The sequence below is a fragment of the Triticum aestivum genome, chromosome 7B (assembly GCF_018294505.1).
Source record: "Triticum aestivum cultivar Chinese Spring chromosome 7B, IWGSC CS RefSeq v2.1, whole genome shotgun sequence".
NCBI lineage: Eukaryota > Viridiplantae > Streptophyta > Magnoliopsida > Poales > Poaceae > Triticum > Triticum aestivum.
The window spans coordinates 165507749-165512625 of NC_057813.1; the positions used below are offsets into that span (position 1 = coordinate 165507749).

General features: G+C 47.9%; 1 protein-coding gene across 1 annotated transcript; it reads left to right on the forward strand.

Annotated features, from left to right (window-relative positions):
- Positions 1-317: 317 nt before the first annotated feature.
- LOC123158144 (galactan beta-1,4-galactosyltransferase GALS1) lies at positions 318-3906 on the forward strand. Its single transcript, XM_044576251.1, has 2 exons — positions 318-1842; positions 3284-3906. The coding sequence occupies exons 1-2, from the start codon at positions 647-649 to the stop codon at positions 3627-3629; spliced, it is 1542 nt and encodes a 513-aa protein (XP_044432186.1). The 5' UTR covers positions 318-646; the 3' UTR covers positions 3630-3906.
- Positions 3907-4877: the final 971 nt, after the last annotated feature.

Here is a 4877-nt window from a genome sequence, read left to right on the forward strand (position 1 = left end):
TATCGACAACACTTTTCTTGCGTCATTATATTATTAAAGGCATCAGTGTCGCTTCTTTTTTGAAGGCGTTGTTGTTAAAGAACACCGTTGTCCGTATGGCGTTGTGGAGGCTATATGCTTATAATGTCCGTATCCTCATGCTTGATGCTCCATTTTATCAGTAAACGTCTTACGGGACACGGAGGGAGTAGTAAATAAATGTTATCCTTTGTCGGAAAAAAGAGCTCCTCACTGTTTGGTTTTGTCCGTAGAACCCCACAAGGCCACCCACCGGCTACAGTGCCAGTCCCACACCCACAAAGCCCCAAAGTCCAAAGGGAAGGGAGAGAGGAATCAATCCCATACCCACATAGCCACACAGCCTCACCACCCTCTCACTCCTCTTCCCCGATTCTTCCGCCGATTTCTCCTCTTCCCCCATCCCCCACTCCACTCTCCCCATCATCTCGCACAGCCCATCGATCTGCCTGCCCCCTTCCCAGCTTGGCTGCTTCAGCATTTCCTTCCATAGATCAAGCTGCTCCCAAGAAACGAGGAAAAAGCTGTGGCAACACTCCTGCTCCACTGACCGCTCCGCACACTTCACTCGAAAAGCAGAGCAGATCGAGCCAGAGCGCGTGGCCTCGGGCACACAACCGCTCCACCGATGAAGCCCGCCGCCGTGAGGAAAGACGCTGGCGGCGGCATTGGCGGTGGCGCGTTCGGCATCTCCTGCCTCGACATCAAATCCTTCGGCGCCTCCCTGGTGCTCTTCGCCCTCATCATGGCGCTCTGGCAGTTCCACCCGTACCAGCCAATCCTCGCCATCACCCGCTCCTCCTGTCCCCTCATCCCTCCCCCATCTACCGCCGCCACCGCCGCCACCACCACCACCACCGCAGTATCCTTCTTCAACTCCACAGCCGACAGAGCCGCACCGACCACTGCCGCCAGCGCGACAAAGGCGCCAACCTTGCCATCCCGGCCACGGGACCCCAACAAGCGGGAGCTCCGGCCGTACGGCAGCGCGGCGGCGCTGTTTGTCCAGATGGGCGCGTACCGGGGCGGGCCGCGCACATTCGCCATCGTGGGGCTGGCGTCCAAGCCGGCGCACGTCTTCAGCACCCCTTACTTCAAGTGCGAGTGGCTCCCCAACCCGGACCCGGCCGGCGGCCCGCCGCCGAGGCCCGTCCGGACCAAGGCGTACAAGATGCTGCCCGACTGGGGTTACGGCCGCGTCTACACCACCGTCGTCGTCAACTGCACGTTCCCGACCAACCCCAACGCCGGCAACCGCGGGGGAAAGCTCCTCGTCCACGCCTATTATTCCACCTCTTCCCGCCGGTACGAGCGCTTCGTCGCGCTCGAGGAGGCGCCGGGGTCGTACGACGGGTCCCGCTTCCAGCCGCCGTTCCCCTACGAGTACCTCTACTGCGGCTCCTCCCTCTACGGCAACATCAGCGCCCCGCGGATGCGGGAGTGGTTGGCCTACCACGCGCATTTTTTCGGCCCAAGGTCGCACTTTGTTCTCCATGACGCCGGCGGCGTCAGCCCGGCGGTCAAGGCGGTTCTGGATCCGTGGGTGAGGGCCGGCCGGGTCACTCTCCAGGACATCAGGGCGCAAGCAGAGTACGACGGGTACTACTACAACCAGTTCATGGTGGTGAACGACTGCCTCCACCGGCACCGCCACGCGGCGAACTGGACCTTCTTCTTCGACGTCGACGAGTACATCTACCTCCCCGACGGGCGGTCGCTGGAGGAGGTGCTCGGCCAGCTCGAGCGGTACACGCAGTTCACCATTGAGCAGAACCCCATGTCCAGCAAGCTCTGCGTGGAGGATCCGACCAAGGGCTACTCGAGGTTTGCTTTCTTCCCTACTCTAGGCCTCTACCTTCTCCATCTATCTTTGTTAACTGTTGCTGCAATTGTTTATGCCTGTTGATATTCCCGTTGAAATCCAACAAAGATTCGTGCAATACAATACTGCAATCGGGGCAAGATATCCTTGTTTACCGCATAACGTTCCTGGAATCCAGTGAGTGTCCGCAGAACTTGCAATGTAGCTCCAGTCACTGTCCATTTGTTTTTTTATCAGCACACATGCTTCAAGAACCTAGGTTGTGAGTCACACTAGCCTATGCGTTAGGTTGATTTTGGGCAGTGCGACTGTTTTGTTCCTTTCCTTACTAAGTTGAAGGCAGTTTGACCTTGGTCCATTGCGGGATTTTCTGAATTTAGCTCAGCCCTACATCAAATACTGCTGGCCAGCTTGGGGCTACTTTCCTAAGTTACTCTTTTGTTTTCTGACAGTGAACCTAAAATTGTGCATCTTTTGTTTCGGGGTAGAGTCACTACATAAACAAGTGTTTTTTTGTTCCGAAAAGAAACAAGTGTAAATCTTTAAGCAAATAGTTGATGAATGGTTGCACACTCATGGCAATGAGAGTCAATCAGCGGCGAGTATTACATCAGTGAAACCAGCATCCTGCGATTAAGCTGCAGCTTTGTTCAGAGCATAGTTCTCCATGAGAAAGCAACTATTCGTCAATTAGTTCGTCCTCCATCTGGCCATGGCATGTTCAGAGCAGAAAGTGATATTGTTCATCAGCGATGATGATTTCTTTTATCATGAATTAAGCTGCAGCTTTGTCCATTTCTGAGTACTCCCTCCGTTCCAAAATAGATGACCCAACTTTGTACTAAAGTTAGTACAAAGTTGGGTCATCTATTTTGGAACGGAGGAAGTAGTTGCCAACAACACATTGTTTTAGTAGTTAACTCAAGAAAAAGTGTTTGCCACTATTTCTGTTCTAATTGAACCTCACAAGAAATCTTTGCATAATAGGGTTTCTTCTAGACTTCTTTCGGATTGCTGATGCTCTATTCCATGCTAGTTAAAAAGCTTGTGTTGATATCAGACGCTAATAAACTCAATCATGCTTTGGCCATCAGTTTGTTGCTTCACTAGGAGGGGCCTATAATTTTGTACCAATGCTACTCTGTGTGCAACCTGAGTGTTGTTGCTGTAATAATTGTTAAGAACCTAGATATTTACATGACCTACTCAGCTTATGTGAATATTTTATCTCACGATAACGTAAATGAATGAAACACAACTGGCACTGGCTGTTTTTAGTGTGTGAGTTAGGATTATGGTCTCCATTTGATAAGCCAAAAGTAGGTGCATCACTCTTTTAATTTATTTCTGCATATTCACTTTGTGCATGCGAAAGCGTGCACGTGCGCGATCTGTCTAGCAGACTTTCTCATACTAACACATTTATATGTGATTGGTCTTCAGGCAGTGGGGGTTTGAAAAACTTGTTTTCCGTAATTCGATCACCGGAGTCAGGCGGGATCGCAAATACGCCATTCGAGCAAGGAATGCATACTCCACTGGTGTGCACATGTCTCAAAATGTGTACGGGAGGACGACCCACAAAACCGAAAGCTTGATTAGATACTACCATTATCATAACTCGATCAATGTCATGGAGGAGCCTTGCCGGGAGTTTGTGCCGAAACCCACCAATGGCAGCAAGGTAATGTTTGAGGAGGTACCGTACGTCTACGACGATAACATGAAGCGTTTGGCGGGTGATATCAAGGGCTTCGAGGAGGAGACAGTTGGCGTGGTCTATTCATAGCATCTGGAGGAAGACCTTAGTCTGGTACATACATAATGCTGTTCTTTGGGGTACCTTGGTCTCCAACTGCGCCACTAAACCCAGTGTGCAACCAGTGTAAAGTTTTGGTTCCCAGCATTCTTGGCTCCGCGTCAATTCGACGCATTTCCTTTCTTTCTTCTTTGTTGTTCTTTAAGCTCATCTTTGATGTCTTATAGATTTATGTAGACGAACTGTTGGACATTATCAGATTCTTCTCATCTCAATAGACAGCAGTTTGTGCCTGATTTTTGTACTAGTTTAATTTGTAAGCTCTCGCAGCAACATTCCTGCATGTGGAGTTGTCAAGGATTCTTCTGGTCTGATTCCTGAGTGTACCATAAGGTAAGGGCAAGGTGCCATGGATCTTGCGCCCTGTAGGCTAGAGACGAGTGTTTGTAACTGTACCTAGTGCTGATTGATGAAGTCCTGGATGGAGCTGTAGCAAAGCATAAGAATCAAGATCTGGTCTGGTGTACTGTGTCATGTGAGCTTTTTTTCTGTTGCTATGTTATGTGAGCTGAATCAAGTTCATGCACCGAACACCCGTAGTTGGGCTAGCCCATGAGCGTAATTTCCTGTGGGATGCTCTCTGTGTCGCCCGGCGTACCCTAATTTCGCGCGTGCCCCTCCAGCCTTCGATCCTCCTTTTGGGCCGGCTCATTCACGGATTTCTTCCCCACCGGTTTTGGGAAGGTTCAAGAACCTTCTCTGAACCTTTTTTTCCTGTTTTCTATTTCCTTTTGGTTTTCTTTCTTATTTTTTCCTGTTTTCATATTTAATTTCTTTTTTTTTCAATTAGCAAACATATTTCAAACTCATCAACATTTTTTTGAAATCATGAATATTTTTTTGAAACCATGAAGATTTTTCAAATTTATGATTTTTTAAATCGTGACTTGTTTTTGAAATAGTGGACATATTTGTTTACAAATTCGTGAACATTTTTTGAAATTCAAAGATTTTTCAATGTAGGGATTTTTTTTAAATTCGTGTGCATTCTCTTCAACCGTGAACATTTTTTGAATTTGCAAACTTTGTTTTTCAAATAGTGAACATTTATTGAAATCATGAATATTTTTTTAAATTCGTGAACATTCTCTTAAACCCTGAACGAATTCTGAACATTTTATGAATTCATGATTTTTTTAAATCAAGATTTTTTTGAATCTGCAAACATTTGAAGATTTCTTTTTTTTGTTCAAAACACACATTTTTTTAAAAATGGAA

What these genes read in the sequence shown, in the direction of transcription:
- LOC123158144 (XM_044576251.1), top strand. Translation starts at nt 647, where the DNA reads ATGAAGCCCGCCGCCGTGAGGAAAGACGCTGGCGGCGGCATTGGCGGT. An exon ending in CCGACCAAGGGCTACTCGAG is followed by an intron (nt 1,843 to 3,283) that starts GTTTGCTTTCTT and finishes ATTGGTCTTCAG; the next exon opens with GCAGTGGGGGTTTGAAAAAC.